This window comes from Ovis canadensis, chromosome 24 (assembly GCF_042477335.2).
Source record: "Ovis canadensis isolate MfBH-ARS-UI-01 breed Bighorn chromosome 24, ARS-UI_OviCan_v2, whole genome shotgun sequence".
NCBI lineage: Eukaryota > Metazoa > Chordata > Mammalia > Artiodactyla > Bovidae > Ovis > Ovis canadensis.
This window is the reverse complement of record NC_091268.1, coordinates 40950726-40969992: the sequence shown is the minus strand read 5'-3', so window position 1 is coordinate 40969992 and position 19267 is coordinate 40950726. Positions and strand designations below refer to the sequence as shown.

Here is a 19267-nt window from a genome sequence, read left to right as displayed (position 1 = left end):
TTGGGAAAGTAATGTCTCTGCTTTTTAATACGCTGTCTAGGTTTATCAAAGCTTTTCTTCCAAGGAGCAAGAGTCTTAATTTTGTGGCTGTAGTCACCATCTGATTCTGGAGCCCAAGAAAATAAAGTCTCTCACTGTTTCCATTGTTTCCTCATCTATTTGCCATGAAGTGATGGGACTGGATGCCATGATCTTTGCCTTTTGAATGTTGTTTTAAACCAGCTTTTTCACTCTCCTCTTTCTCTTTCAAGACGTTGTTTAATTCCTCTTCATTTTCTGCCATAAGGGTGTTGTCATCTGCATATCTGAGGATATTGATATTTCTCCTGGCAATCTTGAGTCCAGCTTTTGCTTCATCCAGCCTGACATTTTACATGACGTACACTGCATATAAGTCAAATAAGCAGGGTGACGATATACAGCCTTCATGTACTCCTTTCCTGATTTGGAACCAGTCTGTTTTTCCATGTCCGGTTGTACCTGTTGCTTCTTGACCCGCATGCAGATTTCTCAGGAGGCAGGTTAGGTGGCCTGGTATTCCCATCTCTTGAAGAATTTTCCAAAATTTGTTGTGATCCACACAGTCAAAGGCTTTGGTATAGTCAATGAAGCAGAAGTAGATGTTTTTCTGGAATTCTCTTGCTTTTTCTATGATCCAGCGCACGTAGGCAATTTGACCTCTGGTTCCTCTGCCTTTTCTAAATCCAGCGTAAACATTTGGAAGTTCTCAGTTCACATACTATTAAAGCCTGGCTTGGAGAATTTTGAGCATTACTCTGCTAGCGTGTGAGATGAGTGCAATTGTGTGGTGGTTGAACATTCTTTGGCATTGCCCTTCTTTGGGATTGGAATGAAATCTGGCCTTTTCCAGTCCTGTGGCCACTGCTGAGTTTTCCAAATTTGCTGGCATAGTGAGTGCAGCACTTTCACAACATCACCTTTTAGGATTTGCAATACCTCAACTGGAATTCCATCACCTCCACTTGCTTTGTTCACAGTGATGCTTCCTAAGGCCCACTTGACTTCACATTCCAGGATGTCTGGCTCTAGGTGAGTGATCATACCATTGTGATTGTTTGGGTCATGAAGATCTTTTTTGTATAGTTCTTCTGTGTATTCTTGCCACCTCTTCTTAATATCTTCTGCTTCTGTTAGGATACCATTTCTGTCCTTTATTGTGCCCATCTTTGCATGAAATGTTCCCTTGGTATCTCTAGTTTTCTTGAAGAGATTTCTGGTCTTTCCCGTTCTATTGTTTTCCTCTAATTCTTTGTGAAATGTATTTCTCTCTAAATAAATCCATTTATTACCTATCACTTTGTCTGAAAACAAAATCAGCTCATTCTGCTGGTCTCGTGTGGGTCAGGAAGTGGTTCTGTCCTGTGCAATCACTTCATTTCATGGTGCCACAGTTTCAACATGGTGCCTCAGGGTTCACTATGGTAGGGGAGAGCAGAATGGAAGAGAATCACCCACGCAAAGAAATGCTCTGGCCCAGCAGTGACACAGGTCACTTCCACTCAGTCAACTGCAAGGAATGGGGAAGTACAATCTGTCCTTGACATGGCTGGACATTAGAGGTCTCTCTTGCATAATACTGTACCCATGGATGATTCCTGTTGGATATTTCCAGGGGCTGTTACAACCAGGTAAAGCTGCAGGCAATATTTCTCCAACGTCATATTAATGATGGTTTATTAACTCCTTTTATTCAGGTGGCTCAGATGGTAAAGAATCCGCCTGCGATCCAAGAGACCGGGGTTCGATTCCTGAGTTGGAAAGATCCCCTGGAGAAGGGAACGACAACACACTCTAGCGTTCTTGCCTGGAGAATTCCATGGACAGAGGAGCCTGCTGGTCTACAGTCCATGGAGTCACAGAGTTGGACAGGACTGAGCAACTAGCACTTTCACTTTCATTTTCTTTTACTCCACAGGAAGAGGACGCTCTGTGGGGGACATCTGCTTTTGGTCTTTGGGATGAATAGGAGATTGAAAGGGGTCAGGAAAAGGTCATCCTAAGATGGAACAACATGAGCATAGGCGCAGAGACATGAAAGAGCCTACTGTCTTCCAGGAGCCATGAGGATTTGAGGAAGAGGAGTTTGAAAGGAGGGCTGGAACTAGGATGGAAATAGTAATTGCTAGCTAAAATGATTGAAAATCTTTAGGGACTTTCCTAGTGGTGCAGAGGTTAAGAATCTGCTTGTCAATGCAGGGGACGTGGGTTTGATCCCTGTTCCAGGAAGGTCCTGCATGTCATGGGGCAGCCAAGTCCGTGAGCCACAACTAAGTGTACACCCTAGAGCCCATGTTCTGCCAAAAAACAAAACCAAACCCAACAACAAAAAACTTTAAAATTTTAAATGCCAGGTTTTGTTCTAAACACTTCATGGTACTCTGCTCGTTCTCTTCTATTCCCCTTCTCTGCCTAGCCCTGGGTCTAAGAGGTTGGTCTCTATGAACAGTATCAGCAGCATCCCTTGGTCCCTGGCTTCTAGTTGGATTTATGCAATGGGGAGTCCCAGCAGGAGAGAGGGGGAGGGAAGACAGTGAGGTCAGCGTATTTATTCCACTGGCTTCTTCCCTGCAGGATCACCTTGGCTGGATGCTTACTTCAGCTGCTTTCACATGATTCTCCCTTGTCAGAGTCTGGCAACCATCCCTCCTCTTGCCCTGTTAGGTCTAGAGGTGCAAGTTGTCCTACTATTGCTAGACTTGGGGTACTGTATTACCCTTTGTAGGGTTTCCTTACCCACCTTTGAATTACACCCTTGTCAATCCTTCAAATCTAAACTAGGGTTTCCTGATAGAATCTGACTCACACAGGTACCTGTACTGATGTTATTCCCATTTCATGGATGAAGAAACTGAAGTTCAGAGAGTTTAAGTGACTTGCTCAAGGCCACACAGCTAGTAAAGGGCAGAGTAGAGACTCAACCCAGAGAGTCTGGTTATACAGTTTCAGACTGTCAAAGGCCTTGAATGACAGGCTAAAGACAGTTTTTCTATCACCTATAGAGAGTGCACACACTTACCCTTTTTTTCACCCCCTTCTTTCACCAAGTCCATACTGAGTGTTACTGTTAACACACCTTTTGAGAAACTAACATGTTTCCTCATCTGCAAAATGGGAGAATTCTCCAGGTTCTAACAGCCTGGCAGAATTGTGGTTGGGCTCAGACAGAACTTGGCCATTCCCTTGAAAGAGACATTGTGGAGCTTGGGGTGGAGCGTGTGACCAAAGTCCAGCCAATCACAGCATCATATTCACCCCTGGTTGGAATGATTGGGTCATAGTGAGCCAACGAAAGCCAATGGGATTATTTTCCTGGAACCTTTGTAGGAGAGGCATACTCTCTTTTCTACCAGGCTTCCATCTGGGAGAAGATAAAGCCTGGGTATGCAGGGCCCACCACATGGGTCTTCAAGCAGAACCAAGAAGTGGGGAAAAACTGAGTTCTGTAACATCATTTCAGACCCAGAATTCAGTTGTGACTGAAATCCATGCAACCCGTTGGATCTCTCCTAGAAACAATACAGTCCCTTTTTTGTTATATGATAGTTGAGTTCCAACTCTAGGGTCCCGATGTTGTCACTTGTAGTGGAAAGAGTCTTGTCACAGTAGAAGACAGCTTCGAGTTGGAATAGGAGTTGGGGACACTGCTGCATTCAGGTGAACTTCTATTCATCCCAGAAGATCCAACTGAAATGTTACCATTTTTGTTTAGCCTCACAACTGCTTCCCCTACTATTGCTAGAAGACTTATGAAAGTGTGTGTGCTCAGTTACTCAGTTGCTTAGTTGTGTTCGACTCTTTGCAACCCCATGGACTGTAGCCTGCCAGACTCCTCTGTTCATGGGATTGTCCATGGGAGTGGGTGACCATTTCCTACCCCAGGGATCTTCCCGACCCAGGGATCGAACTTGCATCTCCTGCATTGGCAGGTGGATTCTTTACCACTGTGCCACCTGGGAAGCCCAGAAGGTTTGTATCTATCTCTATTATAGCATCTCTCACACTGTGGTAATTGTTTGGTGGCTGTTTCTACCACGAGGCAGTGAACAGTTTGTCTGAATCTTATTCATTTTGGAAATCTTAGGTTTTGCAAAAGGTCTGGCAGAAAGTTGATACTAACCGAATATTGAACAAATAGCAGAGTGAATGAGACCAAGGTAGTGGCAATAGGAATGGGCAGAAGGAGATGGATAGGGGCCATCCCTGCAGTGCCAACAAAAGGTAAGAGCAGCCTTAAATCTTCTTTTGGAATAGACACGCTTGAGATTAATATTAATAACAAAATGTTATTTACTTGACTTGGACAAAATCCCTGGAGTAAAATTAATAATAGCTGTGATGTATTGTCTGCCTTATGTGCTAGATGTTTTGTGTACATTAAATTTAATCTTCACTCTAGCCTGGCAATGGAGGTATGATGGACATGGCGGTGACGCCAACAAATCCACTTTATTCTGGGGAATTGAAATCAGCCCCAGGGGAGGCTTCTTTAAGTCAGTCTTAGCAATTCCATCTTCCTCTACATGGCTAGTTCAGGGATGGGCAGGCCTGGGTCAATTAGGACCAGAAGTGTAAAACTTACTGCCATGAGATAAGACATGGGAAAATATGCTCTCTCTCTTTTTAAAATATGCATTTATTTGGCTGTGCTGGGTCTAAGTTGTTGGACGTGGGATCTTTAGTTGTGGCATGTGGGGCATAGTTCCTTGACTAGGGATTGAATTCTGCTCCCCTGTACTGGGTGCACAGAGTCAGCCCCTGGACCACTAGGGAAGTGCTCTCTCTTACTGGATGTGAACAGGGAATTGCGTGGCCCTGGATGGCACTGGCTGCCATCTTGAGGACAAGGCTGATACACCTAGGATGGCAAAGCCAAGAAAATCCTAGATTAATGGATCTGGGACACCCATTACTCCCAGCCTGAAGCTGACTTATTTCTGGTTGTCCAGGTTTGCGAATCATGTGAGCCAAAGGCATACGTCTGTTCTTTTGCCATGTGGCATACGGGATCTTGATTCCCTGACCAGGGATTGAACCCACAGCCCCTGCATTGGAAGCACCGAGTCACGACCGCTGGACCGCCAGGGAAGCCCTGGAGTACTTCTTGTTGAGAGTGAGTTGACTTCCTGTTGTTTCATCTAATTACACAGTGAGATAATTGAGACTTTGATAGTCTCTTGCTCAATATACCTCAGCTAGTGATTAAGAGCGGAGAAGGCAATGGCAACCCAACTCCAGTACTCTTGCCTGGAAAATCTCATGGATGGAGGAGCCTGGTAGGCTGCGGTCCACGGGGTCGCTAAGAGTCAGACACGACTGAGTGACTGCACTTTCACTTTTCACTTTCATGCATTGGAGAAGGAAATGGCAACCCACTCCAGTGTTCTTGCCTGGAGAATCCCAGGGACGGGGGAGCCTGGTGGGCTGCCGTCTATGGCGTCACACAGAGTCGGACACGACTGAAGCGACTGGCTCAGATGGTAAACCGTCTGCCTACAATGCGGGTAGATCCGGGTTGAATCCCTGGGTTGGGAAGATACCCTGGGGAAGGAAATGGCAACCCACTCCAGTATTCTTGCCTGGAAAATCCCATGAAGGGAGGAGCCTGGCAGTCTGTGGGGTCAAAAAGAGTTGGACATAACTGAGTGACTTCACTTTCACTTTCAGTGATAAGAGCTGGGTTTCCCACTCCAAATCTCTCATTCCAAAGTCTTGGCTCATTTCACTACACTGAGCCAAGACAGGGCAGGCCACTTGGCATCCATCCTGATTCATCTGTTTATCTTCTGAGATGGCTTCTCTTGTACATACAGTTGGAGATTCTTTCCCCTCACTTTGCCTAGCTAACTACAACATGTCATTCAAGCCACGGGTAAATAAATGTCACTTCCTGACTGCCTCCCCATCCAAACCCCCAAGATTAGCTTAGATCCCTTGGCTATTAACCCTCAAATGGTTTGTATTTTTCTTCAATGCTCTTATTGCAATTATAAGTGATGACTCATTTGGTAATACTTTTAAAATAATTCATCTCTCTATTCCATAAAGGCCCAAGTGTGTCTGTTTTATCAGCACTGAATCCTCAGAATAGTGGTTGTCACTTAGTGGGCAACAGTAAATATTTAATGAAAGAATAAATGAGAGCCATTGCTTTCTGTGGCCATGAGTTATGTCAGCAGTCCCCCAAGGGTGATGTCCGGACCTGGAGCATTAGTATCACCCAGGAATTTTTTAGAAAAATTTATGAGCTTCTACTGATTAGAAGCTCTGGGAATGGGGAAGGACAATCAGTGTTTTAACAGGCCCTCCAGGTGATTCTGATTCATGCTGGAATTTGAAGGCCACTACACAGATTTCCACAATAAACTGTGGAAAATTCTGAAAGAGATGGGAATACCAGACCACCTGACTTGCCTCTTGAGAAATCTGTATGCAGGTCAGGAAGCAACAGTTAGAACTGGACATGGAACAACAGACTGGTTTCAAATAGGAAAAGGAGTATGTCAAGGCTATATATTGTCACCTTGCTTCTTTAACTTCTATGCAGAGTACATCATGAGAAACACTGGACTGGAAGAAACACAAGCTGGAATCAAGATTGCCCGGAGAAATATCAATCACCTCAGATATGCAGATGACACCACCCTTATGGCAGAAAGTGAAGAGGAACTAAAAAGCCTCTTGATGAAAGTGAAAGTGGAGAGTGAAAAGGTTGGCTTAAAGCTCAACATTCAGAAAACGAAGATCATGGCATCTGGTCCCATCACTTCATGGCAAATAGATGGGGAAACAGTGGCTGACTTTATTGTTTTGGGCTCCAAAAATCACTGCAGATGGTGACTGTAGCCATGAAATTAAAAGACGCTTCCTCCTTGGAAGAAAAGTTATGACCAACCTAGATGGCATATTCAAAAGCAGAGACATTACTTTGCCAACAAAGGTCCGTCTAGTCAAGGCTGTGGTTTTTCCAGTAGTCATGTATGGATGTGAGAGTTGGACTGTGAAGAGGGCTGAGTGCGGAAGAATTGATGCTTTTGAAGTGTGGTGTTGGAGAAGACTCTTGAGAGTCCCTTGGACTGCAAGGAGACCCAACCAGTCCATTCTGAAGGAGATCAGCCCTGGGATTTCTTTGGAAGGAATGATGCTAAAGCTGAAACTCCAGTACTTTGACCATCTCATGTGGAGAGTTGACTCATTGGAAACGACTCTGATGCTGGGAGGGATTGGGGGCAGGAGGGGAAGGGGACGACGCCAGAGGATGTGATGGCTGGATGGCATCACTGACTCGATGGACGTGAGTCTGAGTGAACTCCGGGAGTTGGTAATGAACAAGGAGGCCTGGCGTGCTGCGATTCAGGGGTCGCAAAGAGTCAGATACGACTGAGTGACTGAACTGAACTGAACTGAACTGAACACAGATTTGGTTCAGCCCATGACTAGCAGCACCTCTGCTGCTGGGCATTGTTTCTTGCTTCTATTTCTTAAAGTCACTTCTTTCACAAGTAAAGTAGGTTGGAGGATAGAAACAGGAACCAGAACCCACCACGTCTTTGCCTTGTTAGAATCTCTGCAGTTGCTGTTCCTTAACTTTGATCACGCTGGCGGCTATTGACTTTATCCTCAGGCTTGTTTACATTTCCATGCCTCCCTTCCATGTTTTATCTGGGCATAACACTCACAACTCCTCGTTTCTTACAATTAATTTATTCACTTGGTTGCTACTTGCTGCTTATCTGCCTCCTTGAGTGCAGGGACTACATTGATCTTCTTTACGGTACTAGTCCTGGCATCCACAGCTGAGCCTGGTCCACAGCAGCTAAAATGTCTATGGGCTGAATGGATGTAAATTCCACAAGGGAAGAGGCTGCGTGCCACCGACTTCTAGCCGGGTGCTGGGCAAATAGAAGGTGCTCCTTCAAGATGGGTGGAATGAATGAGCTCAGGAAATGAAAGAGAAACCGCCCCTTTACCAAGATGGCAGGGCCAGTTCCCTTTACCAACATGGCCGCTTGCCCTCGTGGACCGGCGGAGAGCGGCGGGCGTGGGGCGGGGCCGGGCGGGGGCGGGGCCAGAGGGAGCCGTCAGGTGCGGCCCCGCCCCGCGCCCCCCAGCCCCCGCCCGCTCGATTCCGGATTGGTCCGGTTCCAGCGCCGCAGCCCGGCGGCCGCGCCGTGGGGCCGCGCCGAGCGCTCGCCACTTCCGGCGCGTTGGGGCTGTTGGTCGGGGGCGGCCGCGCGGCGCGAGCGGGCAGCTCCGGGGCGGGCGCGCGCAGGGATGCTCCGGGGGGCGGCGGCAGCGGCTGTGTGGGCTGAGGCGGCGAGGATAGCGTGGGCTCCCGGGCCTTTCCCCTGAGTCGGCCGCTCGGACTGCGCCGCCCAGACCCCTTCAGCCTCCGCCCCTTCAGCCTCCGGGCCGGGCCCGCCGCCGTTTCTGAACGCGGGGGCCGGGGAGCCCCTGCCTGGGCCCGGAGCCTCCCCTCGGGGGTCGGGCCCGGGCAGGGGGCCCCGAGCCGCTGCCCTCCTCGTCAGCCCTCCGAGCCCCATTTCCTGCTTTTTTCAGTTTCTTTGGGGAGGGGCGGGTGGGTCTGGATGAATTGTTCCGGGGGTCCCCGATGAGGCAGGCCGGGGGGCCGCACTCTTTTTAGAGGGTCCCCGCGAGGCTCGGGGGTGGGGAAGCGGTTGTCTTTGCATGGGCGGGGGACTTCCCGAGCCTGCGGGACCATGACCTGAACTGTGCAAGCCGGACGTGTCCGAAGCCCGAGAGCCAGCTCACCTGAGCCGCCCCCTCCCCCGGCCAGCATGGTAAGTGGGGTCGAAGCCCCTTCCTTCCCGGGTGCCAAGTCTGAGCAGTGGGAGCGGGCCCGGGACTGCTGAGCCATCGCTTCTCCCTGGGGCGGGGAGAGGCGCGTGCCGAGTCCGGCAGTGACACATGCGTGCAGGGTTTGCAGCCGGGCTCTGAGCTCCCATCCCCCCCCCAACCCCCCCTCCACCCCGCCTCCCGCCCCAGGGATGGTTTAGGACTGGGAGGGACCTGGACGCGGAGCAGACACAACCCTTGCATCTGTTGTTTGCCTCTCGTACATTGTAGCTCATCACGACAGTAGCTAACAATTCTGTGCTAAGTGATTGACGTGTGTTATTAGTACACCAGCCCTGTGTTCTGAAGTAGGGAGACTGAGGCACAGAGCAACTAAATATCCAGCTCAGGGTCACTCTTACGTGACAGTGGCGAGGTTTGAACCTAGTTTGATTTCAGAGCTCCTAATAGAACACACGTGACAGAGCTGGAGTGGATCTTGTTTTAGCCGGTTCAGTCGTGTCCGACTTTTTGCGACTCCATGAACTGCAGCCCGTCAGGTTCCTCTATCCATGAGATTCTCCAGGCAACAATACTGGAGTGGGTTGCCATCTTGGTAGAAGCTTATATACAGGGCAGCTGAGAGGGTTTGTGGTTTGCAAAGGTCACTTAGCTAGATGATAGCAAAGTCAGGAACAGTACTCTGTTGACACTCACCCTGCCTGTCTTTCTACTACATGCCCTGACCTTTGCCCTGGAGTGCCTGGAGATCGCTTCATCTTTCCAGATCTGGTTCAGAAGCCACCTCTTCTGAGGATAACATTCCACATTTTCCAGGCCCAAAGGCACTCTCAGTACTTCCTGAGATTTGTTCACATCTGTTTTTAAGCATTTGTCTTATTGGAGTGATTATTTCTGAGCCGTAGTCGTCCATTGCGGTGAACTCAGTTTCCTCAAAGGTGAAATTGTCAGAATTTTTATCTTCTCTGGCTCTTGGTACATAGTAAGCCCATGGAAGGTGGTTGATCGTCAAGTCTGTGTTTGAGCACCTCCAGTTATAGGGTGCCCATTTTATCTCTGTCACGTTAGGGGTTTAGTAGAGAAAAGGAGGCCATGACATCGTCTGTGATAATAGCTCTTCAGGCCAGTGTGGTTTTCTGAACGTTGGAGTGTCCTATGGGTGATGTGTTAGGTCTGGGGCAGAGAGAGGAGACGTAGGCTGTAGCCCGTGTCTTCATAGTGCTTCTAACCAGTTAGATAAAATGCACTGTTAATGCCAGGCAGCACTGTATAGTGTTGCCTGTACCAGGTGTAGGTAGGATGGATAGTGGCAGATCAGTTAAACTTTTTGAGTCCCGGGGTCCTCAGCTGTAGAATGTGGAGACAGGAATTCTCTAATGAACAAAGGTATGAGGTGTAACACTGAGTGAATGATGAAAGGCGTATTCAGTGGTCCTTCACTGATTCTTTCAATGAATTAAAAAAAATGGTAGTAAAATATAGGTAACATGAAATTTACCATTTTAACCTTTTTTTTTTTTAATCTTATATGCACGGGTTTAGTTGCTCTGTAGCATGTGGGGTCTTCCCAGACCAGGGATGGAACCAGTGTCTCCTGCATGGGCAGGTGGATCCTTTACCACTGAGCCACCAGGGAAGCCCCATTTTAACCATCCTTAAGGGTACAGTTCAGTCACATTAAGTACATTCATAGTGTGTCCATCCCCAGAATTAGTTTCATCTTGTAAGACTGAAACTATACCCATTAAACAAAAACTCCCATTCCTTTCTTCTCTGTCCCCTAGTGACCACTCTTCTACTTGTCTCTGAATTTAACTACTGTGTAAGCCTTCATATAAATGGAGTCATACGGTTTTGTTTTTTTGTGACAGGCTTATTTCACTGAGCATAATCATGTCTGCAAGGTTCATCTGTGTTGTAGCATCTGTCAGGATTTCCTTCCTTTTTAAGAATGAATAATATTTCATTGTGTGTGAAGCCCACGTTTTGTTTATCCGTTCATCTGTTGATGGACACTTGGGTGTCTTCCACCTTTTGGCTATTGTGAAAAATGCTGATATGAACACGGGTGTACACAACTTTTAATGAATTTAAGTAGCCACTGTATGTGAGGCTCTAGCAAATGTCAGATAAACAAGACAGACAGGTACCTTCTCTCAGGTAGCTGACAACATTGCATTAGAACAGAATTGCTTTTGGGCAGAATTTTACTGTTTATCGACTTAGCTGGCCAAGCACCCTTGTATTCAGGTTTCATTTTAATTAAGAGTCAGGAGACCGTTATGAAAATAACCACCTTTGAGCAATTAATTGTGAAGTCGTTGACTTCATCATCACCATTTACAATTTTTTTCTAGGATAACTTGTGAGTCAAGTTTTGTAATCTTCCCCTCACTTATTTTAGCACACAGTGGGTGACCACAGCGGATGTAAGGCCAATAGGACTGTCAAATCATGTCCTCTTTGCAGCACTGATCCCAGGGGTTTGTCTCCTTAGATGTCCCAGGTTCAGGGGTGTGGCTGGGGCAGGCCTTGCCCCCAACTGCAAGGAAGCTGTTGCCTGGTTTGTGTCTCATTTGAGGGGAGGGATCACAGTTCTTTATTTGTTCCAGAAACTCTTTTTCCATTTCGTACTGACTTAACATTTTTGCTTTAAAGAGCCTTGAAAGAGTTGACAAATAAGTTGGGGCCTTTGTAATATCTTTTTAAAATTTCAGTTTCCTTATAAGATGAAAATGGGGTAATATAGAACTACCATTGATTAAGTATCTACACTAAGCTAGCTGTGTTTCATTTATTTGTTTCCTTTCAGTCATTGAGTATCAGTTACGCACACCAGTCCTGCTAGGTTGGTTACCGTATTGCCATCACTACTAGAGGAGGAGGTGAACACAGCTGGTGTAGGATACCTGTTTAACAAGAGGTGGAGCTGGCATTTGGACCCAGGCTGCCCTTCTCCAAAGCCTCTGCTGCTTAAGGCCAGATGCTGCCTCACACGGAAGATGGTTGGGAATGTCATCCAGCTATAGTTTATTTGGTTCTGAGATAGTGATGTGGGCAAGGGACCATGGGAATTTCCTTTTAAGTCTCCCTCTAGGAAGAGTTTTGACCTGCAAATTTAGAATTAATGAGAGATTTGTAGGTTCAGCATGGAATACCTAGAACAGTGAGACTGTAACTACCTTTGATGAAATTATTTTGGGTTGAATTCTCATGAGTTCTCAAGTGATGTAACATCTCAGAGGTTCCCACCACTTCTCTGAAAAGTTCTTACTTAATGTCAAATTTGCTTATTATGGAAATTTTGTGCAAAACTGAACCCTTGCTTAAATTAGTGGGTTTTTTTTTTTTTTTTCAGTTGCCTGGAAGATTGCTTTGGTTACTAAGCCTTCTCATTTTTGAATGTCCTCTTCTGTGAACAGTCCCTGTAATGGAGGGAAAATCAGACCTTAAAATTGGCTCCTCACTTGGTGTGCCTTGCATTAGTTTAGCAACTGTATTGCATTGTGCACTGCAGGACTGGAGGCGTGAAGAAGCTCTGGTGGTGGAGGGAGACCACAGGGCAAGGTTCAGTGGTACTCAGGTTCTCTGTGGCAGTCATGGCACAGAGGTTTTCTGGGAGATAGGTTAACTATCGAGAAATGACTTGAACATCTTTTGAAAAAATTAGGAGATGGTATGGTTCAAATGATAAAATGACCTGCTAAACAGATCCCCAAAACACTATTAACGTGGTGTCGAGAAGTTATTCTGTACAGCAGGCCAGAGCTTTGTAGTGCCTCAGTTTATTCCTCTGTTTATTGACTTCCTGCATCAAGCTTAAAATCCTAGGATCTGTGGATACATTATCATCATGAAAGAGTCTCTATGAAAGAAAGTGAAAGTTGCTCAGTCATGTCCAACTCTTTGTGACCCCATGGACTGCAGCCTGCCAGGCTTCTCGGGAGGTCCATGAAGTTCTCCAGGCCAGAATATTGGAGTGGGTAGCAGTTCCCTTCTCCAGAGGATCTTTCCAACCCAGGGATTGAACCCAGGTCTCCTGCATTGCAGGTGGATTCTTTCCGTCTGAGTCACTAGGGAAGCCAGAGTAGCCATTCCCTTCCCCAGTGACCTTCCTGACCCAGGGATCAAACCCAGGTCTCCTGCAATGCAGGCAGATACTTTACTATCTGAGCCTTTCAAACAATGCCAGGAGGCAGAGACTATTTTTATTTCCCATTTTATAGATGAGAACATTCAAGGCCCAGAATGGTTAGGCAGCTTCTCAAGGTCACAGTGCAACCAAGTGATAGAACTGGCATTCAGAGCCTGGCAGTCTGGTTCAAGAATCAGTGCTCTCAACTGCTACACTTTTACCCCAGGAAGGGTTATATTGCCCCTGACCTCTGAGAGTCAGTTGAGTGAGGAAATGGGACATATATTCTGGTAATTACGAGAAGCTGTGTGATAAGGTTTAGCATAGTAGAAGAATAGGGCTTCCTTGGTGGCTCAGATGGTGGAGAATCTGCCTGTAATGCAGGAGACCTGGGTTGGATCCCTGGGTAGGTAAGATGCCCTGGAGAAGGGAATGGCAACCCACTCCAATATTCTTGCCTATAGTCCATGGGGTTGCAAAGAGCTGGGCGCGACTGATTGACTAATGCATAGTAGAATAATTCACTGGTACAGAGGTAGCACACCTGAGGGAGGTTAGTGGAGCAGAGTGGCCAGGGAAGAGTTCCCAGGAGAAATATTTGAGTCGTGAGGGATTCAGAAGAGTTAGACAAGGAAAGAAAGGGCCTTCTAATTGAAAATTTGCAGATAGTTACAAAGATTAGATATGGATCAATAAAAATAATAGAAAATGAGGGTGGAAGTGAAGGAAGGAATTAACATCTGTTGAGTGCTCAGGACTTTGTAGGGCCCAGTAGCTGTGGTGCACGGGCTTAGTAGGGGCTCTGTGTGCCCGTGTGGACACAGTACACAAACATGCTGTTTTTTCTCGTCGTGAATACCTTTACTGCTACCTTCCTGGCCAGCTGCTGCTCTATTTCCTTGTTCCTCTGCAGCAGAACTCCAGGAAAGAGTGGTCTTTAATTCCTCACCTTCCTTCCATCCTCTCTTAAGCTCGCTTGTCCAGGTTCCGCCCCACAGTTGTTGAACATCGAGGTTAGTCCTCATCTTAGTCTGTTGGTAGCACTGGACACGTTGAATACGCCCTTCTCTGTTAAGTCTTTCTTCACCTGGCCTCCAGGATGCTAAAATGTGCTTTTGGTTCCCCCCATCTTATTGGATATTTCTTCTTTATCCCACGATCTTTTAACAGGTGGAGTGCTCTAAGCCTTGGGTCCAGTGAGCTCCCAGGCCGGACCTGTCTCCCCAGTTGCCTTTCTCACATACACAGCTGCATACTTGACATGCAGGCTTGTTTGTCAGGCATGGCAAATGTAACCTGTCTAAAACTCCGCTCCCGATCTTTGCCTTAATTCCTTTCCACCCACAGGGTATCTCTGTCTCAGTTGGGGGCAGCTCCATCCGTTTAATTGCTTGTGCCAAAAACTTGGAGTCATCCTTGACCTTTCTTTCTCTTCTGTCCCACATCTGGTCTGTATCAGGAAGGCTAATTGTTTTCTACCTTTGAAATGTAGCCAGGATTTTCACTTCTTGTTCCCTCTACTGCTGTCTCTCTAGTTTAGGCCTTGAGCATCTCTTGCCTGCATTATTGCAGTTGTCTCCTAACTGTTCTCTTAGCTTCTGACCTTGTGCCTTTATAGACTGTTTTAACACAGTAGCCTCAGTGGTCCTTTGAAAAATCGAAGGCACCTAATATCTTTGTTCTGTTTCCTTGGCTCCTCAGCTCACTTAGAGTGCAGGCCATGGTGCGCCTCCGTGGCCTGCTGTGCCCTCCATATTCTGGCTGTGATTACTCTCTGAACCCATCTCCTGCTCTTCCCTGCTTGGCTCACTGTTCAACTGCCCTGGCCTTCTTGCTGTCCTTGAGAAGCTCCAGATGTGTACCTGCCCCCATCTGTTGTCTCTCCTTGGGCTGTACTTTCCCCTAGATAGCTATAGGAGCAGAGTGAACTTCTTCAAGCCTTCTCAAGAGTAATCTTCCCAGTGAAGCCAGTCCTTACTGAAAACTGTGATCCCATCTCAGAACTCCCATTCCACTTCTTTTTGTAGCATATACACTTTTAAACATTTTACAAACTTAATGTTATTTATGAGGTCTATTTTTTGTTACTTCTTTCTGCCAAAATATTAACTTTCTATGGCTTTGCTCTGTTCACTGATGTATCCCAGGAGCATAGAACAATTCCTGCTGTAGTGGTGGTGGTGGTTTATGCGCTAAGTCGTGTCTGACTCTGTGACCCTATGGACTGTAGCCTGCCAGGCTCTTCTGTCCATGGGATTCTCCAGGCAAGAATACTGAAGTAGGTTGCCATTTCCTTCTCCAGGGGCTCTTCCTGACCTGGGAATCAAATCTGGGTCTCCTGCATTGCAGGCAGATTCTTTGCTGACTGAGCTATGAGGGACATCCTAGACAGTTATGTTGTAGTTAGGAATGATGTGGCAGTCTTGTGTGTGCAAGGTTTTTAGAGAAGGAGAGTGAATAGAACTTGGAGAGACGGGGCACTTCAGAAGAGAAGGGTATAACTGAACGTGTAGTGTTAAGATAGCGTCTGTAATAGACTAGTTTGGCAGTGGTGGAGATTTTTGTGAAGCAGCAGTTAGAAAGCTTATAAAAGCAGTAAAAAGCTGGATAATGGAGGGCCTCCAGCCCTACCCTAGGGAGTTTGGCTTCATTTTTTGGTTATTTTTTTCCTTGAAGGAACGTTGATTCATCTGCTGTGTGTAGGTTAGATTGGTGTAGGAAACCAGATAGAACACCTGTGTGGACATGACAAAGGCTTGTCTTTGGATTTGGAGTTAGGTGTGGAGAGGAAAACTTGACCAAGAGAGTCAGCACTTATAACAGATGGACTCTAGATGCAAGGGACGAAGAAAAGGGAGGAACTCAAGCTGATTTTGGAAGCCTCTAAACTGGCGATTGGGAATGGTGGGAAATTGTAATTAATTGGTGATTGGATTTGGTAGAGATGAAAGAGATGGCAGGTGAACAGATAGGAAGATGACAGGAGATAGGCCATGGACTGATAAAATAAGGAATTTGGCTCTGTCTGTAGATACAGAGTCACTGCTCTGTCGAGATGAAGGTGATTGTCTTTGGACACGACAAGGATTGTGACGATTGTAGGTGGTTGGGTTGTCACCGTAAGTGTCCTGTGCAGTTACAAGGGAGATGTAACTGCACAGGCTGGGGTGAAGAGGGACAGAATTCTTGAATGTGTAGCTGTTATTATTGCTTCTTTTTCCTCCTCCCTTTTTCTCTCCACCAGTGGTTGGTTCTGCAACCCATTGCAGACTGATTTGTCGTCACTACTTTCTAAGACCACCAGTGACCACTGTGTGCTGAATCCAGTGTACAGTCATCCCTTGGCATCCATGGGGGTTGGTTCCCGGAGCCCTGAGTATACCTAAATCCACAGATTCTCAGTTGGTGTAGTACAGTGAATACATAAATAGCCTCTTTTCAGTCCTTATGCCCTCTTTTGGCTATTGGCAACCACTGGTCCCTTCCAGCCTCCTGCCCGCCCTTCCCCACTGCCTGCCCCAAAACACTTTTTCTTGGTTCCCATGATATAACTCTTGTTTCAGTCTCCCTTGATCTTCTTTCTTATGACTTCAGCTATGGCCTGTGAACCAGTGAGAACTCAGTCACCCTCTCTTGCCTTGGATGTCCACTGGAGTGTCCTGTAGACATCAAATTAAATGTGTCTTAACCAAACCCATCGTCTTCCATTTAGGTTAGCGCCTCCTCCCCTATACCGTAATTCTCTTAGTGATCTTGTTCACCGGATACTCCAGTGATAAAGCTGAGTCATCTTTAAATTTTTCTTTGCCTTCAGTCCCCCATTTATGGACTTGTTGATGCTGTAGCTAACTTACGTCTGACCTCAGCCTTACCCTCTATTCCCTCTGCCTTGGTGAGGCTACTGTCATCTCTTGCTTTCGTAGTTGGTGTCTTGACAGCTTCCAGATTCTTCCTCCACCAATCCATCTTCTTTCCATGTTCCTGCCAGAGCTACCTCATGGACCTCAGACGTGGTCATGTCACTTGACCCCAAAGTGTTCTGAGCGGAGGGTCCCCAGTGTTGTCAAAGACCAAGTTTTATCACAACAGAGTAGTGGAAAGCACATTGGCCCTAGATTTTCACAATTTCTCTTACTTTTAGTCCTCTCAGTAAGGATGAAGATGATTTATTAAATGCTTATAGTGGTTTGTTCAGAATATCTTTTAAAGACTTCTCAAATTATGTCTTGTTCTATAGCCTCTGCGAGCCAGTTGTCATTCCCAGAACACTGAGTACACTTTGATACGTCTCTGCCTTTGTTCAGTGCTATTCCCTCTGCTTGAACATCTTTTTCTTCTTTTTGAGACCTTACCTACCATGACCGTGACCCCCTTGAGGCTTTCCAGCCACTAGTTTAACATTTATCATCTTTGATTATAGTTAGTTTTTTTTTACTTCTATTATTTTGATTTGTTTTTATAAGAATTTGTTTTATAAGAATTACAAGATTATATTCTTGTAGTAAGTGTCAAATAATTCATAAGTTTGAAGAGCAAAATGGGAACTTCCTCCATCCTTTCCTTAGCTTTCTCTCCCTTCCTTCCCCTCCAAGCCTGGGGGTGGGGAGGATTGATTCCTTCTCTTTATGATCCCATAGCAGAATGAGTCTCACTCTTTACATTTCCAGTGCCCAGTAAGCATTCAGCAGATATTTAGGTAATTGAAGAAGTCAGGTGTGATGGGCCTTCCCTGGCGGTCCAGTGATTAGGACTCTGCTTTTGCTGCTGCAGGCTCGGGTTCAACCCCTGGCTGGGGAGCTAGCTGAGATCCCACAAGCTGTGTGGTGGAGCCACTCCCCCCGCAAAACAAAAGAAAAAAAAGAGGTGTAAAAACAGCAAATCCCAGAAGGTCATTGTAGGCCCTTGAGGTTAGTAGTTGATGGTAGCAGCATTCAAAGAGTGTAGTAAGATTGAAATAGAGTATGAGTATAATTTTTCCAAAAGCCATGTAGCCAGCAAGCTCAGGTAATTTTTTGGGCAGGTAGAGGTGAGGAACAGGTGAGCAAGAGGAGTTGTCAGAACAAATGCTGTGTAGATGGTACACTTCCTGGGAGGCCTCCAAAACTGATTACTCCTGGGAGAACTGCTGGGGGGTGGGGTGAGGTGAGGTGAGGGCTGTGGATAGTAACTGAGGAAACCCACAAGGCAGAGAGATGGTGAGAGAGGCTGATGGGAAGGGAAAGAAGCTGGGGGTTAGAGGGAGGAAAAGGTCTGAGTGTGTTTCACAATTACACTCCGTGCTAGCTTCGTTTAGGGCCCTCGTGTACTCAGTACCTCATTTTGTCTCTTACAGGTGTTCTGCAAGGTAAGTATGATTGTTTGTTCCCATTTTACAGTTGAGGAAGATGAGGACCCTGAGGCTCAGGGAGGGTAATGTAAGTACGCAGCTTGTCCAAAGTTACATAGCAAGTTGATAGAGATGGGGTGTAGACACCAAATTCTAAACTCACAGCCCATGTTCTTTCTGTAGCACTAGGTTTCTTCTTAAGCCTGTGCACATTTACATAGGCATATTTACTTGAAATGTAGCCTAAGTGGGTATGTTGTCCCAGGAAAAACAGTACATACAGTGACAATAACCTTAAAACTTGCATAATTTACCTTTTATAATAGAAAGGGCAATATGGTAAAAGCTTGCTGATAACAAATGAGAGAAAAGAGATTTCTGCTTATTCTCTGATGTGAGAGAATAGAGAAAATCTGACTCGTGAGGGTAACGTGGTAGCTGGAGCACGCTACAGAACAACATAAAGGAAGGCTCTTTGACTTTATGTGTTTCAGTTCAGTTAAGCCAATTAGGCTTAGCATATGCAGTAGTTCATTTATCAGAGCAGTCTGGTGCTCTTTTATATGAAGGTTGTAATGAAAAAGGTCTTTGGTCTCAGACTCCCTGGAAAGCTAAAGGTATTCTATGAGTTAAATGCAGTTAAGATAGAGGGGAATCCTTGGTTTTTCTTTCCCTCTGCCTTGTGAGGATATGCAGGCAAGAATACTGGTGTGGGTTGCCATGCCCTCCTCCAGGGGATCTTCTCGATTCAGGGATCAAACCTGTGTTTCTTATGTCTCTTGCATTGGCAGGTGGCTTCTTTACCAGTAGCCCCACCACCTGGGAAGCCCTCATTGGTTCTTAAATTGGCTAATAATCAGACTTGGGATAAGTTTTTTTATTTTTAGAGTAACAACTGGGTAATTTTAATAAAAATTATGTATGCTCATTCAAAATCTAGCAGTATCAAAAGGTGTAAAGAACATGGCAAA

The 19267-nt window shown here is 46.2% G+C and overlaps 1 protein-coding gene across 3 annotated transcripts in view; it reads left to right on the top strand.

Annotated features, from left to right (window-relative positions):
* The first annotated feature begins 8142 nt into the window (after positions 1-8142).
* XPO6 (exportin 6) overlaps positions 8143-19267 on the top strand; it is a 108312-nt gene continuing 97187 nt past the window's right edge. For 2 of the 3 annotated variants that reach the window (XM_069570818.1, XM_069570817.1), the window contains exon 1: positions 8143-8819. In XM_069570818.1, coding sequence (XP_069426919.1) covers positions 8817-8819 — 3 coding nt within the window. In that variant the 5' untranslated portion in view covers positions 8143-8816. The remainder of the gene's footprint in view (positions 8820-19267) is intronic. The other variant, XM_069570819.1, reaches the window with a different exon arrangement.